The 21,233-nt window shown below is 43.5% G+C and overlaps 1 protein-coding gene and 1 pseudogene across 1 annotated transcript; both read left to right on the top strand.

Moving 5' to 3' along the window:
• Positions 1 to 12,576: 12,576 nt before the first annotated feature.
• On the top strand, positions 12,577 to 13,293 carry LOC115637926 (olfactory receptor 12-like). The gene has a single exon (XM_030539514.1). It carries the CDS (start codon positions 12,598 to 12,600, stop codon positions 13,291 to 13,293), a length of 696 nt encoding a protein of 231 aa, XP_030395374.1. The 5' UTR covers positions 12,577 to 12,597.
• A 5,698-nt stretch (positions 13,294 to 18,991) lies between these two features.
• On the top strand, positions 18,992 to 19,930 carry LOC115637927 (annotated as a pseudogene).
• The last annotated feature ends 1,303 nt before the right edge of the window (positions 19,931 to 21,233 follow it).

Consider the following 21,233-nt stretch of genomic DNA (forward strand, 5'->3'; position numbering starts at 1 on the left):
GGTGAGCTTTACCTGTGTCAATGGAGTGGTATGCCCGTTCAGTCCGTCCTGGGGTGGTTGAGAACAATGGGGCGAAGCTAGTGCACAGCTGCAGATGTTCCAGGGTGGTTGAGAGGTTCACCTCTTCCACGCCACCGTCTTTTTTCCCGTTGTAGTAGACACCGTTAGGCCACTTAGCATCATCTCCCTGGACTGTAAACTGACAAACCTGTAAGTCTCTGGAATAGGAAGGCTTGAGAGAATTAACATGGTACACTCTAGGCTTTAGTGAGGAATTAGGAAATGCTATGAGGTAGTTCACAGTTCCCAGGCGCTATTGGACCGTGAATGGCCCTTCCCATGATGCTTCCATCTTATGGGCCTGTTGCGCCTTTAAGACCATAACCTGGTCTCCTACCTTGAAGGAACGTTCTCTAGTATGTTTGTCATACCAGGCCTTTTGCTCTTCCTGAGCATCCTTTAGGTTTTCTCTAGCAAGGGCTAAAGAGTGTCGGAGGGTGCTTTGTAGGTTGCTTACAAAGTCCAGAATGTTAGCTCCTGGAGAAGGCGCAAACCCCTCCCATTGCTGCTTCACCAACTGTAATGGCCCATTAACCTCGTGACCATACACAAGTTCAAACGGTGAAAACCCTAAACTGGGATGTGGTACAGCCCTGTAGGCAAACAGCAACTGCTGCAACACTAGGTCCCAATTATTGGAGTATTAGTTGATGAATTTACGTATCATGGCCCCCAAAGTTCCATTAAACCTTTCCACTAGGCCATTGGTTTGATGATGGTACGGGGTGGCAATCAAGTGATTCACCCCATGAGTTTCCCACAGTTTTTTCATGGTCCCTGCCAGGAAATTAGATCCTGAATCTGTAAGGATGTCGGAGGGCCAACCTACCCTGGCAAAGATGTCTGTGAGGGCCAGGCACACAGTGTTAGCCCTGGTGTTGCCTAGAGGTACTGCTTCCGGCCATCGGGTAGCAAAATCTACTAAAGTCAGTACGTACTGCTTTCCTCTGGGTGTCTTTTTTGGGAAAAGACCCAGAATATCCACAGCTACTCGCTGAAATGGGACCTCAATTATGGGGAGTGGCTGGAGAGGGGCCTTGACCTGGTCTTGGGGTTTTCCCACTCTTTGGCATACCTCACAAGACCGAATATACTTGGCAACGTCCTTGCCCATCCCCTCCCAGTGGAAGGACTTCCCCAACCGGTCCTTGGTTCTGTTCACCCCAGCATGGCCACTGGGATGATCATGGGCTAAGCTTAAGAGCTTCCCCCGGTACTTAGTTGGAACCACCAACTGTTTTTGCGGCTGCCATTCTTTCCGGTGTCCACCAGAAAGAATCTCCTTGTATAAAAGTCCTTGGTCTATAACAAACCGGGATCGATTAGAAGAGCTGAGGGGCGGTGAGGTGCTCCGTGCTGCCGCCCAAGCTTTTTGAAGGCTGTCATCTGCTTCCTGCTCAGTCTGGAACTGTTCTCTTGAGGCTGGGGTTACCAGTTCTTCCTCAGACTGTGGACTTGGGCTTGGTCCCTCTGGAAGCGATGTAGGTGATGGGGTTGTTTCCGTTGCTGGTGAACCGCTGTCCGCTGGCGCACCTGAGGGTATCCCAGGCTCTGGCTGAGCCTTTTGGGTATGGCTGTTTGTTGCTTCTGCCAGTTCTGGCTTGCTGGCGCCCTCTGGCGTTGAGTTTGAAGATGTGGTTGCACTTGCTGGTGCTAGTTGCTGTTCCAGTTCCGGGCCTGGGACTGGAGGTGCTGTGGCTGTTTCAGTGGTTGGCATGGAATCCGGGTCCATTACCTCTGTCTAGGTCTCTGGTAACACAGACGAGGCGTCTGTGGACGGCTCATGAACAGGAATGGGTCTGGAAGCTTGCCTGGTTTGGCTACGTGTAACCATTCCCACTCGCTTGGCCCGCTTCACCTGGTTGGCCAAGTCTTCCCCCAGTAGCATGGGGATAGGATAATTGTTATAGACTGCAAAAGTCCACCTTCCTGACCAGCCTTTGTACTGGACAGGCAGTTCAGCTGTAGGCAAGTCTACAGCTTGTGCCATGAAGGGGTAAATTGTCACTTTGGCCTTTGTGTTGATGAATTTGGGGTCTACGAAGGATTGGTGGATAGCTGACACTTGTGCACCCGTGTCTCTCCACGCAGTAACCTTCTTTCCGCCCACTCTCAAATTTTCCCTTCGCTCCATGAGGAAGAGTACATGGGAGTGTGGAGGCTTTGGCTCTAACGATGAGGACCAAGATGGTGTTTACCAGCATGGTTACCATGTAAATCACCAGAAACACCAAAAAGGGGACCATCTGTCACCCTAGACCATTTCCAAACCCATTCAGGATGAATTCTCTGACTGCAGTGTCGTTCCCCTCTCTCACTGGTTGCTATGGCTGTTAAATCCTTAGGAAAAGGGATGAGATAAGGAGAATCAAATGAAGACGATGCGATGAAGATGAAGGTTTTGATGAAAAGAGGGAGGATGGATAAGGGGAAAAGACCCCAGGTCTGAGTGTTAGCAAATCAATGCTTATTTTCCAGACACCCAGTGAGGCCTTGGCCCAGTCACTTGTGCTGCGACTTCCAAAGCAGCCAAAGAGAATTGGGCAGTCATCTCCCATTTAATTTCCATAGAATTTGATCACCCCAGGCCAGATTTTTAAAGGTATTTCTGTCCCTAGTGCAATTATCAAAAGCACCTAAGCACCAAAATCTCCTAGATGCTTTCAAAAATCCCAGTAGCCTCCTAGATTCATCGGTTCGAAGTCAAGAAAGCACCATTCTGAAACAATACTGTTAATCCTGAATTCCTAACTACCCTAAATTGATCTTAAATATCAATAAAAATCTGAGGCCTATGCCTTAACTTTTCTTGTGAAAACTCTCAGCTTTGATATTTCTGCCTCTTAGCTGCCCTTCCAGAGAATGGATATGATATTATTTCCTGAGCTCAGAGGGTGTTGGGAAGAGAAATTCATTAATATATTGCAAGTGCTCAAATGATACCATGATGAGAGATAAAAAAGTATTTTGTCAGTAATTTTTAAAAAGATCCACCCAACTCCCATTGACTTTTTGTAATATTTGGTTCCTTAATTCACTAAAGTTATATTGAAAATCTCATCGGAGATAGGTTGATTTTGATGCCAAAGCTGCCTTTAACTTCACTCTAAACAGATTAGGCCCTTGTAATCCAAGTTAAACAAAGTCCTAATACAACTGGAGCTGTTCCTTTGGAAGGCATCTTTTCTAGTCTGGCAGCCAATTTAATCAAATTTTCCTTGTAGTTGTAATACAAAGCCCATCTACTCAGCTAAATTGGACAATTACAGAATCTATCCATCCACGTGTGATTTTTGCAGACCTATGGAAAGGTGGCAGAATTGGGATTTTAGCCTCAATTATTTCATACTCCATCAGTCTGAGAATTAACATATATGATTTATTTATTGGACTGGGGAAAGGCAAATATGGCACCCTTCTTTGAAAAGGGGAGCACAGAAGATGTGGTGAATTAAAGACCAACTTTGATACTTGGAAAGATACTGGAACACATTATTAATCAATTATTATTGCCCAGTGTTATCAGTTTTTGAATGATACCTCACAAAGTACAATTATTATTGCAGTAGTGTGTAGGCTATGAATACAGGGGTGCCTAGGGTTACAGTGAGTGCACATCTGGTTGAAAGACTGTACTCAAAGAGCAGTAGTTAAATTGGGAGGACATGTCTAGTGGGGTTCCACAGGGTCCCATTAGAGAAGATGGTGATTAATATGAGAATTGAAAGGTTGGTAAGAAACTAGTTAAAAGAGAGACTACAATGTATCATACTGAAAGGTGAACTGTCAGGCTGGAGGGAGGTTACTAGTGGAGTTCCTCAGGGATCAGTCATGGTGCCAATCTTATTTACAACATTCATTATGATCTTGGCACAAAAAGTGGAAGTGTGCTAATAAAATTTATGGATGACACAAAGTTGAAAGGTATTGCCCATACAGAGGAGAACCGGAATATCATACAAAAAGATCAGATGACCTTGAAAACCAGAGTAATAGAAATGGAGATGAAAGAACAGGAAGAAATTTTCCTATAAACTGAAGACATATCAGTTGGAAGCAACAGAATAGGGGAAAGACCTAGGTTTATTGATTGATCAAAGGATGACTATGACCCATGGATATGATTCAATCATGAATATAATGCATATATGCATGGATGCATCTATTTATATAATTTTAGAATTCAGTATATTTAAAGTAGCACAATCCCTTAGGGACACATTTATAAAGGTATTAACCAACCTAGTGAAGTTTTCAAAAACACCTAGACACCTAACATCCACTGAAAACAATGGGACTAAGGCATTTAATTGCTTGTGAAAATCCTACTAGGCAACAACACACTTTAGAAATATGACTGTTCGTGCAGATGTAGCAGTATTGGATAGAAAGATATTTATACTAATGTAGTAGATTCCCATGAATTAAGATTTACAATGTGTTAGATTTATTCAGGACATGTTGTTGGGGCTGACCGCAAGTTACCTTGGCCTATTGTTACAGAATGGTTTGGTAGGAGCTTGTAGTGAACTGGCTTTGACAGGCCAGACTGGCTTGTAGCCACTCAACTGGATAAACAAGTGAAGAGAAAAGGAGGGCCTGAAGGTGTTAAGTGTGGGAATAGAAAGCAGTAGTGTTTCCTGCCAGATCCTGCTTGTGGATGTATACGCCCCCTGAGAAAGAGATGATGATAAAAAATGGCTATCAGAATTGCTTTAGATGAACAGTCTCACCTATGGACCTAGGCCTTGTGGGTGCCAGGAATTGCCCGGGGGAAGAGGAAACAGCTGTGCATATCTCTCTATCAGTGTTATTGAGGGTGAACAATTTATGAGTTTACCCTGCAAAAGCTTTATACAGGGAAAAACAGATTTGTTTGGGATTTGGACCACATTGGGAGTTGGGCATCTGAATGTTAAAGACAGGAACACTTCTGTAAGCCGCTTTCCGTTAAGTCTGCAGCTTTGGGGCACGTGGTTCAAACCCTGGGTCTGTGTTGGAGCAGACGAGTGTGTCTGGTTCAACAAGACAAGGTGCTGGAGTCCCAAGTTGACAGGGAAAGCAGGGGCAGAAGTAGTCTTGACACATCAGTTGGCAGTTCCTCAGGGGGTTTCTGTGATCCAACCCATCACAACTATTTCACTAGGAAAGTGGTGAATCTCTGGAATGGATTATGTAGGGAGGTGGTGGAATCTCCTTCCTTAGAGGTTTTTAAGCCCTGGTTGGGATGATTTTGTTGTTGTTGGTCCTGCTTTGAGCAGGGGGTTGGACCAGATGACCTCCTGAGGTTTCTTCCCTCCATAATCTTCTATGATTCTATGATTCTATGATCAGTAAGCACTACTCAGGGAGAATAAGGGTTGCAGAACAGGGAACCTGCATGGTTTCATTAGATGTGTTCATTTGAGGAAAGTACCCAGGGTCTTTATGGAAATATGAAAAACATACTCAGTGCATGAGATCCCAATATTTCAATCTTGGGGATTATTGTAATCCCAAAACAAAATACTAGAAAATGTCTTGCCAACAGGGGGTTGTTTTCCCACTTGAAGTTCTGAACCTAATGAGGAAGTCCCAGAGGTACTGGAAGCAAGCAGAAATACTCATCTACGAAGCCAGTGCTCATTGTTCAGAGGTCGGTGGTGTCAACTGGCATGTACGTGTGTTATCTCCTTACACTAGCCCAGCCCTGCTAAGATAGTTGGTTCGGCCAGCCTCGACAGTACTACCCATAAAGACCACAGACTCAGTTCAGTGGTGAAGGTGCTCAGCCAGGTTTATAGTCGATGAAGCATGTTCCTAGTGCCCTGGATCTGTTGTTACAGGTACACTAACTAACTGTGCAAAGTGGGCAGGAGAAAGAGCTGTTGGAAGGAGACACGGAGATTGGATGAGGAGCCTGGGAAGGTAGATTCGGCTGGGAACCAGCAGGGAGAGGAATGTCGTGGTGGTGGGGAAATGGACGCCAGGGTGGAAGTGAGAAATGGATCAGGTAAAAAGCTGTGAGAGGGGGACTGGCTGGGCATGGAGACTGGGAGTGGGAATGGTAGAGGAGACTGGGACTAGGACTGGGAATCTGGAGGTGTCAGACTAGGATTGCTGGGCATGGAGACTGGGATGAGAAGTCAAAAGGGATGAAACTGAGACTGGTAAAGTGAGGGGGCTGGGACTGGGACAAAGAGCCAAAGGGGCAGATGGGGGAAACACATCACACGGACAGGCTGGAGGGGATGGGGCAGGAGAGCTCAGGCTTCAGGGGTATAAGCAGAAAAGTCTGTGACCTGTAGAACACTCTCCCCTCCAGCACCTGGAACCCAAGATTCCCGGGTCTCATTGTTCCTCTGCTATCAGCAAATAGCTTTGAAACTCACTGGGAAAGTGTCCCATGCCCCTGTAGAACTGGTCTACATAGATGTCAACTACCTTGTTTTAGTACCTTAGAGACCAACTAGTCAATAAGTTGTTTTATGCATACTGTTCAGTTAGGGACCCTGGCCTCATTCATTGCACACTAGGCAAACCTCGCTCTGAAGAAATAATTTCTTAATTTCTTCATGGCTTTTCTCTGGTACCTATCCCTGTACTGTCTAATGCTTCACAAACATTCATGAATTTGTTTTCATAACACCTGAAACCAGGGGGGATGTTGTGTTAACTTAGATGGAATAGGAGCTAAATGTGTTAACATAACACAGCCACTGTCCAATATTAAACACCTTTAAACATGGTTTGGGGTTTGGTATAAAGAGACCTCAACCTGCTTAGAGCCATGGCAAACCCACCGTTAAACATCCTTTTAACCCTGAATTAAAGATATGGGTGGGGAAAAGGAAAAAACAGTTAAAGCATTGAAATGTAGGGTACTATGTGAGGTTTTCCTTTGAACAACATCCCTTGTCCCCTTCCCTTTAGCTGGAGACAGTCTTTATATTACAATAACTATCCCTTAGGTGGGAAAGGAGAGGAAGTTACTTGAGGTGGGCTGGAGCTGTTGTTGTTAAAGTCTGATCCAATCTCCTACAAGAGAAAACAAGACAAACACACACAACAGGGGAGGGGAAAGAACAGCAAAGATAGAAAATGCAGCTTCTGTTTTTGGTGTTGACTCTCATTTTCAACCTCACCACTGGAAAAACACAGGCACAGTATATGATCTTATCAGCCACTCCAAGACCTGACAAGCTCGTGCCAACATCGGGCTGTTTAGGACATTGATTTTAGTTGCTTTTCCAGTCACAGGCTTACTGCAGTGTTGGAGAACATGTAGTCTGGGACCACTAAGCCAGACTCTTACTAAATAGAAGGCAAAAGGAGAGTGGCGGGAATAAGGTGGGGAAGGAAAAGGATACACGGGGCGAGGGGAGAAGAGAGAGAGACAAAGTCTAGGTGGTGGTTGGGATTCAGCCAGTTGTGGTAGAAGTGGTGATGTCATCTGGATACCTTTCTCTTGCCCAGTCTCATCAGAACATTACTAAGGGTTACGATGATGCAGGCCCAGGTCCCAGGAGATGGTGGGGGTGGCAATCATGACAGTGAAGCTCACTCCAATAGCTAATGTTTCTCCCCAAAGTCTCTTTCTTTACAGGCCCCAAAAGTGAATGATGAGTTGAGTAGCCTATCCCCTCCTTATTTTGTCCACCAGTTAGTAATAATTACTGACACACCAATTTTGGCTCCTTCATATTCAGTCTCACAATATTCTTGTTTACCAGGCGTGATTTCAACACAGTCCATGAATTATGTCAGCAGGTCTTTTCGTTTGGACTAATTCTGTCTTTTTTTGCACCTTTTCCTATCCACGTATGTTGCTAGAGGTTATTGTGATATCTTATGAACTTTTGCTGGATTTTTACAGCTAAGCTCACAATTAGAGTATGTGTGGCAGCCCATTTATTTTAACAGGTATTATATTCCCTATTTTACAGATGGAGAACCAGAGACATTCAGTTAAAATTTTGGCTGCCCAATCTAGGATGCCTAGGACCTGATTTTTCAAAGTGCTGAGCCCAGGATCCATTGACTTCAGTTGCAGCTGTGATTGTTCAGCACTTCTTCGTATTGGATCCCAGGATCTCAGGTAAGGCTCCCAGAACATGAGGAACACATAGTTAGTGCCCACCTGTGAAATGTCTGTTTTAAGTGACTTGCTGGGGTAGAATGTATTTTAACTGCTGTACCTGTCTTAGACCATCCTTTCTCTTGCTGCAGTCTCCTGCCTCAATTGCTAAATACCTTCCACCTTCTGCAATAAACAAGGCAGGGATCCTACAAACTAGAGCTTCCTTCAGTACACAGCCATGATTCTTTTCCCAGAGCACTGTTCCACCTGTGCACTGAATGAGGTAGGGGTCTGGTGGAAAAAATAGTAGGTGATTGTGTAATTAAAAGTGTCTAATAATGGATACATACAAGAGGGCTGAATTAAGGTTGCATGGGCAACTTTAACTCTAGCATTTCCTAACTTCTGAGTGCTTGACTTGCAATCTTCACCACCTTGATCAATCGGTCCTTCAGCCCTCATATATATTGCGCCAATCACAACATATCTTCCATTCTTCTCATATCCTGGCCTTCCTTCTCCATGTGCAGTCATGCCTTTTCATGATAAAATCTTCCCATCCCTTTGGAGGTCGGCTGAGTGGTCATTTCAGTTCCCATGGGTACCACTCGGTGACAGCTGCAGCCCATCGATTGTCAGTGAGCCTCGCTATATGCTCAGCCAATCACATTTTACTATGCCTGCTCTCAATGACGTCTTGCACTCCACTCTGCTGTCTGATCACTTCATTGGGGACTCAGTCGCGGATTGAAATTCCCAGAATTCTTCTTTCCATCACTCTCTGCATGACAGACAGTTGCTGCTCTTTTGTCTTCGTCAGCGACCATATTTTGCTGCCGTACAATATTGCTGGCAGTACTGAAGAGGCTGGAACATACTGTCTTGTTGATTTCTCCTTGGAGGATACCCTTGATAGAATTGAAAGCGCAACAGCCTGCTTTCTTTCTCTGTGAGAGTTCACTTCCTAATCATAGTGCATGTTAATTTCTTGGCCCAAATAGACGTATTGCTCAACTTCTATTTGTTCTCCCTTGTCTGTTATTTGGATTTTTGGCAAGGTATCTGATCACATAAATTTCATTTTGGAGCAGTTAATTTTCAGTCTGACTTGGCTGCATTTTATGGTGAGTTCTTGCAGCATCTCCTGTAGTTTGATAGTATTTTCTGTGATCCACACAATATTGTCCACGAATCTGAGATGGTTTAACTGCTCTCCATTGATGTCTCCATTCAATTCACCTGCCTCACTAGCATTTCAAGGGAGGTTGTGAAGAGTTTTGGTGAAACCAGGTCTCCTTGTTTCACACCTGTCTTAACTGAGATGCAAAGTCGTGTATCAAAGGCAACACATAAAGGGAATTTGTATTCCCTTGAGCATTCCAATAGTTGGTTTATAGTGAAACTATTGTCCATTGTGCTGCAATTCCTTCAAAAGCCTGCTGCTCGTCCAGACTCTGTGAGAGTGTGTTTGTTATTATTTTGGTGAACAGCTTGTAGCCATGTGAGAGCAGGCATATTGGACAATAGTTCTTTAGATCTTCATGATCACCCTTCTTGGACAGCAGAATGGTGTTGAACCCCTTCCAGCTAGATGGTATCCTCTGCATTTCCAAGTAATGGCTAAACCTCTGAGCAAGGATTTCCCAGAGGTCTTGGCCTCCAGCTTGTATCATTTCGATTGTCAGTCTATCTTTATCTTGGGCTTTTCCTTCCTTCATTTGGTGAACTGCATATCGAACTTCACTGACAAGGACTGGGAGATACATGGTCACTGGTATGTTGGTATGTTGAACTCTTGGTACTAGGTCATTTATCTGAAACGTGAACAGTGTGGTGTAGAAATCTTTGCAGATGGCTTTCATCTCTGCTCTGTCAATTACTGGTTTCCATCTCTGTTCTTCAGTACCATTATTGTTGACCCATTCCGAGTCAATTCCCTTTTGCATTTTTTGAGGCTTCTGTGATCTTCAACCATCTTTAAGAGCCTTTCATTTTGGTACTTCTTGAAGTCCTCCTTTAGTCTTTTTCTTATCAACTTGCGGAGGAGGAAGTACTCAAGTTTGCACCATTACTTCGCTTCTTTAGCAAGGGCTGCATTTCCTCCGAGATTCTTCTCTTTGCTCTTTTCAGTCTTTCTTTCTCAGCTAATTTCACTCATTGCCTCAACTGATCAGTGAAGTTTTTATAATCCTCATCGCAGTTATCTATAAGACTCCAATTTTCCTTGGAAATTTTTGCTTTCAAAATTGCCTTGTCAAATATTTTTGGCCGCTGTCTGTGATTTGCCATCTGTAGCGCTTTCTTCTCCATCTTCTCTTTGAAGTTGAGCCTTTCTCTGTGCAAGCGATGGTCACTACTAGTGTTAAATGATGGTACTATTGAGATGTCTTGTACAATGTGCCACTTATCAATTAGAATATAGTCAATCTCATTTTCATTCATTGCACTGGGCATGATCCCTGTCCACTTCCTTTTGGCCTTCTTCTTAAACCAGGTGTTACCAATGAACATTTATTTCATCTCCACCAGAGTTGCCAGTCACTCTCCTCATGGATTCCATTCACCGATGCCATACCTTCCAATGAACTTTTCACCTTCTTTCCTTCTTCCAACTTTGACGTTTAAATCTCCCATCACGATCGTATATGTGGATTTTTGAGCAAGGGTTTCCTCAAGCTCCTGATAGAATTTTTCCATATCATCATCTTCGCCTGTGCTTGTGGGAACATAGATCCGAATAATCTTGAGAGTGCTGTTCTTGTTCAGGTGAAGGTGTAGCACCCCAATGTGTGATGACTTGAACTTACAGGAGATGAGTTTTAAGGACTATTCCTTGATGATGAAGCCGATTTCTTCAATGGTTCTTGTGTTTTCTCCTTTTCCCGACATGATGGTACTTTCATCTCTCCACTTCTCTTCCATCTTCTTTCTTCATCATGTTTCACGGAGACCAAGGATGTTGCAGGCTGTCTTTGCCTTCTCCTCCTTTATATGGTTGATCAAATCATCTCTCATCAGTGTCCTGCAGTTATAGGTGCTTACTGAGAGGACAGTCCTTTTTCTGGCCCCTGAGATTCTTAACAGTTTCTCATTGACTGAACTCCCCACCCATTATAGAACTGATCGAGTTGCTCACAAAGAGTAGGGGCCCATTTATTCATGTTGTTTTAGCCATTTCTTCATCCACCCACTGGCTATGATGTCAGCGGCACGTTTAGTTCCTCAGCTTAGCTAGCACCCAGCCTCAAGTAGGAGGACAGTTGCCCTCTCCCTGGGTTGGTAGTCTGACACTTTAATAGCATGGTTGAACCTACTGAAGAATATACTCCTCTATCCTCACTGTCAGAGAAGCAGGGTCACTGCTGCACCACTTTCAGGTGTTGATGTAGGATTTTGCAGAGGCAGGATTTCCTGCAAAATCCTACATCAAGGCGATCTTCATAACATTCTTTTAATGCAATTTTTAGTGAGCAATTTAAGATTTGTAATTCTCTACAGGTGAAACTCACCCCATGCAGGGCGCCAGTACAAATACCAGGAGCCAAACTAATCTTTGAACCCCAGTCCAGAGGAATCATTAAGCCAGTATTGCAGCCTTGAAATTGCCCCTATTTTACAGGAATACATTGATTTTGTTCCATCAATTCATAGATTTTAAGGTCAGAAGAGACCATTACAATCATTTAGTCTGAACTCCTGGGTAGCACACAGCAGAGAACCCCAGCCAGTGACACCCACATCTGTTTAAGCTAGAGCAGATCTTTCAGAAGAACAATCAGTCTGCTTGCTAGGAACTCAATGACATTCAAATAAGTCACCTAGCAGGACAGATCTGATGACTGTATTTACAGGTTAATTGTTAATGCTGGTATTTGGATGGGGTGCATATGTTGGAGTTGATGAGAAGTAATCTGCTACATCTGTTGACATATACTTTTCAGTAATTATTGTGGCCTGGGCAGAAATATGCTCTAGTTCAGCTAGAAGTTATTGTGCAGAAGGTCATATTAGATGCTCATCTTGCTCTCTTCTGGCTTTAAGATATACGAATCTGTGGCTCAAGGGTGATGTTCCACCATCCTGACTCATGTTGAGTAAATCCTGGACATGGGCACTGTTATACATTCATGCAGGGAGTGGGTAAAATCCCCTTCATTCACAGGGGAGTCCCATGGATTTCAATGGGAGAAGGTATCCATGTGGGTTATGGGATTATCAGAATTTTGCGCTATATGGGCAAAGTCCAAAGTCCACTCTCATGAATCATTATTATATGGGAAATGTAATAATTTTTTACTTTACTGCAGAAAGGTTAAAATTCACACAGAATCTCTCAAGGATGGTTCAGTATATATTTAACTAGCTGTCCAAGGGTTCTGTCCACTGTTATCAAAACCAATGGGAACCTTGTGCTCGACTTTAATGACAACCAATTTTCTCAGACCTATCACTTCTCCTCTGTCATTGCCCCCAGAGCCATGGTGAGCTTCTTAACAGAGACCAAAGTCATTTCCTACAGGGGATGTGCCACTCAATTATTTTTCTTCGGTCTCTTTGTAAGTACTGAGACATTCATCCTGACAGCCATGGCATATGATCGATACACTGCCATCTGCGACCCGCTCCTGTATCCCACCACCATGTCCATGTCAGTCTGCATTCAGCTGGTGATTGGGTCCTATCTCTGTGGCAGCGTGAACGCCATGGTGCAAACCAGCTTCACCTTTACTCTGCGCTTCTGCGGCTCTAATGAGATCGATCACTTCTTCTGTGATGTTCCACCCCTGCTAACCCTCTCATGCACTGACACATACATCAATCAAATGGTGATGTTTGCCTTATCAGGCATCATCATAGTGAGCACTGCCCTGATCATTCTCGTCTCATATGTTTATATCATCTCTGCTGTCCTCCAAACTCACTCTGCTGAAGGCAGGCATAAGACCTTCTCCACCTGCACCTCCCACATAGTAGCTGTGAGTTTATTTTATGGGACTGTTTCCTTCATGTATGCCGAGCCAAGTTCATTGTCCTTTCCAGATCAGAGCAAAGTGGTGTCTGTGTTTTACACCCTGGTCATCCCCATGTTGAATCCCTTCATCTACAGCCTAAGGAACAAGGATGTGAAAGAAGCTTTGAGAAGAACCATAGGCTGCATAATGGTTTTGAAATGAATCTAGTCTCTGAATATTGAGCTAAATAATCCTTTGGTATATTGGAAAGACTTACTGTTCAACTAATCTATCTATCTATCTATCTCATGCCCAATACTGTCCTATGACACTAGAAGAATGATTTTTTAAAAAAACTAATAAATCAATCCTCTCTATGTTTATGTTATTTTTCACATTTTCATCTATTTGTTTAGCAATGCAGTCTTTTGGAAAACTGGATCCAAACACCCTTTCGCCTTGGGGAGTGTTTGAAATTTGCATCCAAATTGCTCAACTACTTGATAAATGCTGGAACCCAAATTTAGATACCTGGCTTAGTGTGTGTGGTGTCACATCTCCTTTACTCTCTGGCTCCAGTTGCTAAACACCATGCTATTTTCCTAAGGGGTTAAGGTAAGATTTTCAGGAACATTCAATGTTGTAGTCAATGAATATTTTTCCTTTGATTTCCAGGGGGCATATTTAGGCCAACAGAAAACACTTTTGAAAATATCATTCTTATGCAGTTTGCTAGAAGCTTGGAATGGGTGACAGGGGATGGACACAGAGTGATTGCCCATTCTGTTCATTCTCTCTGAGGCACCTGGCATTGGCCACTGTCAGAAGATAGGAAACAAGCTCATGGGCACAGCTGGTCAAAAGTTTTCAGCCCAAAAATGTACATTCTGCTTCATCAAAACATTTCATGAACATAGGTCAAATTCACCAAAATGCTTCAGTCCAAAAAATAAAATAAAATAAAATAAAATAAAATAAAATAAAAGCAGAAAAAAACCCTGAAATAGTTTCAATATTTTAAGAGAAATGTTTCAATATTTCAATTTAAAAGTTTCTTTTTATCTAGAATGTTGCTGCAGTTTTACTTTAAAATAAAACGTACAACCCTCCTCAGAATGAAACATTTCAATTTGTGTCAAAGCAAATGTTTTATTCAATCCCCAAAGAATTATTTTGTACTTGTTTGCTTCACTGAAAAATTGGAAAAATAGTTTGTTTCAGATCAAGACACCCTGTGATGGGGTGTTTGCCCCACACTGGTCCATAAAGGGTAACAGAGCTCTAGGGAGGCTGTGCAGGAGGTAGCCAATTAGAGAGCAGTTGTGAGGAGCAGCCAATCAGGGCAGGGCTGGGCCATAAAAGAAAATCTGCAGAACAGAGCACTTTCAGTAGCTACCTGGAGCTTGAGGAGGGAAAATCAGGCTCCTATTAGGAGGAAGGAGTGCCAGCACCCAGTGTGATGGGTTGGATCATAGAAAACCCCTTGGGAACTGCCAACTGATATGTCAAGACTACTTCTATCCCTGCTTTCTCTGTCAACTCGGTGCCCTGGCACTCTGACTTGCTGAGCCAGACAGTCCCGTCTACTCCAACACAGACCCAGGGGTTGAATTACTTGCCTCAAAGCTGCAGGGTTAGCTGAAAGCAGTTCAAAGAAGTGTGCTTGTCTCTAATACTCCGAGCCCAACTCCCAATGGGGCTGAAACCCAAATAAATCCGGTTTACCCTGTATAAAGCTTATGAAAGGGAAACTCATAAATTGTTGCCCTCTATAACACTGATAGAGTGATATGTACATTGGTTGCTCAACCAGGTATTAATAAATACTCTGAGTTAATTAATAAGTAAGAAGTGATTTTATTAAATACAGAAAATAGGATTTAAACACTTCCAAGTAGTAACAGAAAGAACAAAGTAAGTTACCAAGCATAATAAAATAAAATGCGCAAATCTATGTCTAATCAAACTGCATACAGATAATCTCACTCTCAGAGATGCTTCAGTAAGTTTTTTCCTCAGACTGGACACCTTCTAAGCCTGGGCACAATTCTTCTTTCCCCTGGTACAGCTCCTGTTCTAGCTCAGATGGTCACTAGGGGATTCTTCATGATGGCTCCTCCTTTGTTCTGTTCCACCCCTTATATATCTTTTGCATAAGGTGGGAATCCTTTGTCTCTCTGGGTTCCCACCCCTCCTCACTGGAAAAGCACTAGGTTAAAGATGGATTCCAATTCACACGTCACTGTAAGACTTCATTACCCCCTTACCAGCACACAGGTATACAGGGAGACTTACAGGTAAAACAGTGTGATCTGCAGACAATTGTCCTGTGTCATGGTATAATCCCCACTCTGAACCTTAGCGTCCAAAAAGATGGGGTACCAGCATGAATTCCTCTAAGCTTAATTACCAGCTTAGAACCTGTAGCGCTGCCCCCAACCAGGAATTACAGTGCCTGGTACACTCTGGTCCCGCCAAAAACCTGGCCCAGGGACCCCCAAGACCCAGACCCTCTGGATCTTAACACAAGGAAAGTAAACCCTTTCCCTCACCATTGCCTCTCCCAGACTTCCCTTCCCCGGGTTACCCTGGAAGATCACTGTGATTCAAACTCCTTGAATCACAAAACAGAGAGGACAATTCACCTTCCTCCCTCCTTCTCTTTCCCCCTCCCAGACTTTTCCTGAGAGAAAGTAATCCTGGCACAAAGAGAAATCAGCCTCTCTCTCCCTCTTCCCTCCTTTCTCCCCACCAATTCCCTGGTGAATCCAGACCCAGTCCCCTGGGGTCTCACCAGAATAAAAAAACAATTAGGTTTTAAACAAGAAAAGCTTTTAATTAAAGAAAGAAATAACAGTAAAAATTATCTTTGTAAATTTAAAATGGAATAGGTACAGGGTCTTTCAGCTGCAGACACTGGGAACCCCCTCCCAACCTAAGTATACAAGTACAAATTAAAATCTTTTCAGCAAAATACCAATTTGAACTCCTTTCAGCCAAATGCACATTTGAACTCCTTCCAACCAAATACACATTTGCAAAATAAGAAAACAACCATAAGCCTAACTCGCTTTATCTACCTAGTACTCACTAGCCTGAACTTATAAGAGCCTGTATTGGAGAGATTGGAGAGAAACCTGCTTGCACATCTGATCCCTCTGAGCGCCCAGAGTGAACAACAACCAAAACTAACAGCACAGCACAAAAACTTCCCTCCCTCAAGATTTGAAAGGATCCTGTCCTCTGATTGGTCCTCTGGTCAGGTGACAGCCAGGCTTACTGAACTTGTTAACCCTTTACAGTCAAAGAGATATAAAGTACTTCTGTGCTATTAACTCTTACTTATCTGTTTATGACATCCTAGTTCATGGGAGTCATCAATATTCCAAACCACCATTAATGGCCCACACTATGCATTTGGTTCAGCCTGTGACGGGTTGTTTACGCAACACCAGCCTGAAAGCGGTTAAGGTGACACAGATAGGGCCAATTACCATTACTGTGGAGAGGATCTGAAGTGGATCCATAGAGGAGCAACCCCCAGCAGAAGCTTTGGAAACTTGGTAGCAGGTGTCTTTGGAAACTGTCTTTGGAAACTTGTTAGCACCAGAAGCGAAGGTTCGCGGGGTGGAATCCTGGCCCCATTGAAGTTAATGGGAGTTTTGTAATTGTCATCAACTGGGCCATGAATTAGGCCTCTAGGGCCACTCGAAGATGGGAAGAAGTCGACCCTGCACAGCTTAAATCAGTCTATAAGGAGAGCTTGCCCAATCTTGTCCATGCAGCACTGAGGGGGAATTCCAGTTCCCTAGCCTGACCCAACTCCAGGTCTCTGTTTGTTTTCTCTGCAAAGGATATTTTTCTCCCTCATTTTTTTTTGTCCTGATCAATTATTTGGACCAAACATTGGGGAACAAACAGGTATTTTGGGGTATCATCTCTCTTCACTTCCTATTCTCAAATAGGTAGCATTTGTTTGCAATACAGCCATTAGGGAGTCTTTCTTTCTTTCTTTCTTTCTTTCTTTCTTTCTTTCTTTCTTTCTCACCATATTGCTTTTTTTGCTCATTCACCATTTCAAAATGTATTTTTCTCTTTCTTTTATTTTATGCTTTATTTTCCTCTTTCTTCCTTTCACAATTTCTTTCTTTCTTGTTTTCTTGCTTTTGTGCTTTTGCTTTTTCCTCTGCATCTGCATGGGTATGTTTACACTGCAATGAAAGAGCTGTGGCTGATCTGGGTCAGGTCTTATGGGGCTTGGGCTGGGGACACCATACAATTGAAATGTAGATGTTCGGGCTCAGGTTGGAATCTGGGGTCTGAGATCTCAGAGCCCACTTCTGCAGCCTTAGTCCTGTGAGTCTGAGACTTGGTGCCTCTTGATTTTTTAAATTGTAGCGTTGACATTCTCAGTGATAGATTCACAGTGTTAAATCCTGGCTCTGTTCAAGACATGGGAATTTCTGCAGTTGGCTGCAATAGGACCAAAATGTCATCCAGAGATTTTGAGCCATTATGGTCATTTATTCTAACTGCAGTAGCCAAAAACAATAGGTTTCAGTGGGAAGGAACCACCTGTGCTGGTCAATGGGGTGTTAGCTCCAAGTCCTGATTCGTGGGGTCTGTGCCCCACCACGAATGTCTGTATGTGGCAAAAAGGGAAAAGTGGCTAGCCCACTCCAGCTGCTGGGGTAAGTATTCAGGAGACATCTTAGTTGCCATCATCCCCTCTTCACAAAGGATGATATAAGTGGGACCCTGCTATTTTCTATGGGAGCCAAGAAATGTAGGTTCTTTTCCTACCTGCGACACTGATCAGCTCTATGACTTTGTTCGTCTCTTTTTCCTTCCCACCTATATAGATGGGAGGATTTTAGGGGAGGAGACAGTCTCTTGCTATATGTCTGTGCAGGACCAGAACAACAAGGTCCTTATTTTTGTTAGTGGCCTCTAAGTGCTACTGAATTACAATAATAATAATGAATAATTAATCATCATCATCATCATCATCATCCCTGGTTGAGATGCTTGGGAACTTAGATGCTCAAATCAGTCATTTAATTTGGTATTGGTATCCTAATTGCCTAGCTGGTCAAATTATATTTAGAGCTGGTCAAAAAATGCTCAGACATAATCAACGTTATATTCATTTCCTGGGTTTGACATGGAGCCATTTTTCATGTGTCTCTGAAAATATTTGTGCTCTATTTTAATCAACATGGTTCTCAACATTTGTCTTAATTTTTATTTTCATTTTCCAAAAATCCAGGTTTCATTTATTAAAAAAAAATTGAGAATCATCTCACTTAAAAGTAATCTTGTGGAGAAATGTCACGAACAAAGGAAACATGCTGACAATTATTCATGGACAATTTCAGTATAGAAAAAAAGGCCAGTCAATTTACCTTGCACTATATTTTTGAAGGTGTTTAAGTACCTAAAGATAAAAATAAGCACTCACTGGGATTTTTAAAAGCAACTATGTGTCTAGTTCCAATTGATTTCCATGGGAGTTAGGCACCTAGGCCCAGATTTTAAAAGATATTCAAAATTAAGTGGTGCTAGTCACATAGATGATTTTGAAAATCCCACCAGGTACCTATCTACATCTTTAAGTATCCAAATATCTTTAAAAATATGGCCTCAGGTGCTTAATTTAGTCACTTTTGATGTGAATCTGTGTGCCACTACATGCCAATCTATATCTTTAGGTGCCTAAATACCTTTGTAAACCTGGTCCATTTTTTTTGTATTAATAATCTTAGTATTATTCAATCCTGACCAGCTCTAATTATTAGTATGGCTTTTCATGTCCCAGTGCCCGTGACAAAGCCGTCAATACTGTGTTGACATGCAGTCATATTTCCAACACCTCTGTCTCGCCTCCAGATTGAATAACAACAGTGCCAAGACCTCCAGCATGCACTGGGACAACCAAAGTCATGTGACCAAGTTCATTCTGGTGCGTTTCCCTGGCATCCTGGAGCTGCAGCTCCTGCTCTTCTTGGTATTCCTTCTGGCCTACACACTGACTGTGATAGAGAATATGGTGATCATCATGCTAATCTGGGCCAACGTCTCACTCCACAAGCCCATGTACCTCTTCCTGGGGAATCTCTCTTTCCTAGAGATCTGGTACGTCTCAGTCACGGTGCCCAAGATGTTATTGAGCTTTGTAACAAAAAGGAAAGGCATCTCCTTTGTTGGGTGCATGGCCCACCTCTACTTCTTTCTGGCCTTGGCCTGCACTGAGTGTGTCCTCCTGGCCGTAATGTCCTGTGACCGCTATGTGGCCATCTGCAACCCGCTGCACTACTCAGCCATCATGAGCCAGACTCTCTGCATCCGCCTGGTGGCTGGGTCCTGGCTGAGTGGCTTTCTCATCTCCATGTGGAAGGTCCTCCTCATCTCGCACCTGACCTTCTGTGGGATTAACATCATCAATCACTTCTTCTGTGATGTGTCACCACTGCTCAACCTGGCCTCCACTGACATGTCACTGGCAGCACTTGTGGACTTTCTGCTGGCCCTGCTCATTCTCCTGAGGCCTCTCTCTGTTACTGTGGCCTCTTAGATCTGCATCATCTCTACGGTTGTGCGCATCCACTCAGCCAAGGGGCGTCACAAGGCCTTTTCTACAAGTGCCTCCCACTTGCTGGTGGTCACCATCTTCTATGCCTCCTCTCTCTTCATGTATGCCAGACCCTGAGCCATAAGTTCCTTTGACTCCAACAAGCTGGTGTCTGTCATTTACACAGTTCTGACACCCCTCCTCAAACCAGTCATCTATTGCCTGAGGAACAAGGAGTTCAAGGACACCCTGAGGAAAACGGTGCATGGCAGAAAAGTCTTCTCCTAGATACCTTGTCTGGGACTTTCCAATATAGCCTAAGGGATTCCCATTCTTTAACTCACTAATATCTGGTGGCAGTGAGTTCCAGAGGTCAGAATGATTTGTATCTACTAGACTTATCTCAGACCACGTGAATTCCTTTTAATGGGCCTATTATATCATTCTTGAGGGCTAGGGTGGTCTGGGATTTCAAAGAGGGGCTAAGGTAATTAGGTGTCTAATGCCCATTCTTTAACTCAGTACTAATTCAGTAAAATTTAACCTGCACTGAAATATAATGGTTTGTTGAACTGAACTGAAATTATATTTTTCATGTCTAGTGGGCCAGATTTTTAAAGGTGACTAATGGTATTTTCAAAATCCATTGAAATTACTGTGAATCGGGCACACAGATGCTTTTGAAAATTTCATTAGTTGTCTTAATACCTTTAAAATACTTGCCTTTTGATATGACACACCGTCTGCCTCAGGTCTAATGGTGCCTCATAGTAGTTGTAGCTTGGGTCTTTCAGTCGTAATTCTTCTCTATGGACCAGGCTTCTCAGCTGAATTATATCTCCAGACCAGTGGGATGCATCACGGGAGATGTAATCCAGTCACCAGGGCCAGCTCTAGGCACTAGCAAAACAAGCAGGTGCTTGGGGCGGCACATTTCCAGAGGGCAGCATTTTGGCCATCCTTTTTTTTTTATTATTCACTTCCTCCCCTCTCACAACCCTGCACAAGCAGAGCCAAGGACCAGCTGGAGATCCAGCATGGGAGCTGAGAACCCACGGGACCCTGGGAGCTGTAGTTCCTTGCTTAGCTACCTGCCTGTAGAGCCAGCCCTGGATCAAGGAAAGAACTACATTTCCCAGCATCCCTTGGTAGTTATGACCAGGAAAGGGAGGAGGAGGAGGGAGTGATGTAGCTGATCCATGTTGCAGCTTGCTGTGAGTCTGAAAGGGGAGGTACTGTGAATGGGAACAAGTGTGCCCGAGGAGTAGAAGGCTTTGCCCCAGATATCACCTTCAGAAGACATCCCCAGACTGGATTAGGGATACTGGAGTGACCTTTAGTCCACCCAATTCCTTCTTTGCAGCCCCCAAAGAAGGAATTGGGTGGACTACATGGACAGTGCCCCTCTCTATTTGAAGGCTAGCAAGGGATGTACGTGGATCCCACTACAATTTGAAATGAAAAGTAAGGGAGGGGAGGTTCTGGACCTGGGCAGCTTTAGATGCACTACTAGGCACGTAGGAAGATTTCCACTTCTAAGTCTTGGAAACAGAAATTGACTTTTCCTTTCCAGATATTCAGAAAGGGAATC

This window comes from Gopherus evgoodei, chromosome 21, assembly GCF_007399415.2.
Source record: "Gopherus evgoodei ecotype Sinaloan lineage chromosome 21, rGopEvg1_v1.p, whole genome shotgun sequence".
In the NCBI taxonomy this organism is placed as follows: domain Eukaryota; kingdom Metazoa; phylum Chordata; order Testudines; family Testudinidae; genus Gopherus; species Gopherus evgoodei.